At 58.9% G+C, this 1,246-nt stretch overlaps 1 protein-coding gene across 1 annotated transcript; it reads left to right on the plus strand.

Annotated features, from left to right (window-relative positions):
* Positions 1–5: 5 nt before the first annotated feature.
* On the plus strand, positions 6–675 carry LOC120860114 (BOLA class I histocompatibility antigen, alpha chain BL3-7-like; the record flags this gene model as incomplete). The annotated part of the gene is made up of 2 exons (XM_040235931.1): positions 6–156; positions 374–675. Coding segments are annotated over 2 exons (453 nt in total), but the record flags the coding sequence as incomplete, so codon positions are not given.
* Positions 676–1,246: the final 571 nt, after the last annotated feature.

Raw genomic sequence — 1,246 nt, forward strand, 5'->3', positions numbered from 1 at the left:
GCGACGCCCCGGATCCGAGGATGGAGCCGCGGGCGCGGTGGGTGGAGGAGGGGCCGGAGTATTGGGATCAGGAGACAGGGAGAACTAAGGACACCGCACTGACTTTCCGAGCGAACCTGAACACCCTGCGCGGCTACTACAACCAGAGCGAGGCCGGTGAGCGACGCGGGCCCGGGTCCGGGTCACGGCTCCCATCCCCGGGTCACGGCTCCCATCCCCAGGGACCGGCGGGGTCGCCCGAGTCTGCGGGTCCGAGGGTCACCCCAACACTGCGGAACACGCCCGACCCCCGACCCGGGAAGAGCTCTCGGGGACTTGACCCAGTGTCATTTCAGTTTGGGTTTAATCCCTGCGGATGGTCTGGGCGGGTCAGGGTCTCACACCCTCCAGGAAATGTATGGCTGCGACGTGGAGCCGGACGGGCGTCTCCTCCGCGGGTATGATCAGTTAGCCTACGACGGCAGAGAGTACATCGCCCTGAACGAGGACCTGCGCTCCTGGACCGCGGCGGACACGGCGGCTCAGATCACCAAGCGCAAGATTGAGCAGCGCGGTGTGGCGGATGACTCTAGGAACTACCTGGAGGGCGAGTGCGTGGAGTGGCTCCGCAGATACCTGGAGATCGGGAAGGACACGGTGCTGCGCGCAGGTAGGAGGGGCACGGGGGCGCCTTGATCTCCCCTCTGGCTGGAGCTGGCCTCCCACGAGGAGAAGAAAGTGGGGTCTCTGTGGAAACAGCGCCCCAGGTTCTTATCTGGAGAGGGAGAAATGCGCCCAGGTTTTCAGATTCTGTAGAAGACGGTGACTCGCCAGCAGCTTCATTTCTCTGGACAATTAAGGAATCCAGTGCCTTTGGGGAAGAAGCAGGAAACCATCCCTAAAATAACTAGTCAGCGGTGCCCTTTCACCCGGCCCGCCATTTTGTGACTCGGGACTTTCTCAAGGCCTGTTCTCAGACCGAGAGCATCATAGAGGCCAGACTCCAGCTTTTCTGAGTGATTCAGTTTCCAGCAAAGTCAGGACCATTGCTCTGTATTCTCCCCCTTAAGGTGGAGGAGCATCCCACCTTGGCTCTCAACCTGACTCCAGAACTTTACAAGGACTAGGAGATTTTCCCAGACACCACCAGCCCAGGCTGGTGTCTGGTGTTTGTGCTTTTTCTTTCCAATTCATTTTCTCATCATTTCTTAGAATGGTCACATGATGCTTCCTCCATGGCCCATGGGAATAAAATAAAGTGTGAATT

This window comes from Oryx dammah, unplaced genomic scaffold (genome assembly GCF_014754425.2).
Source record: "Oryx dammah isolate SB20612 unplaced genomic scaffold, SCBI_Odam_1.1 HiC_scaffold_9213, whole genome shotgun sequence".
Classification (NCBI taxonomy): Eukaryota; Metazoa; Chordata; class Mammalia; order Artiodactyla; family Bovidae; genus Oryx; species Oryx dammah.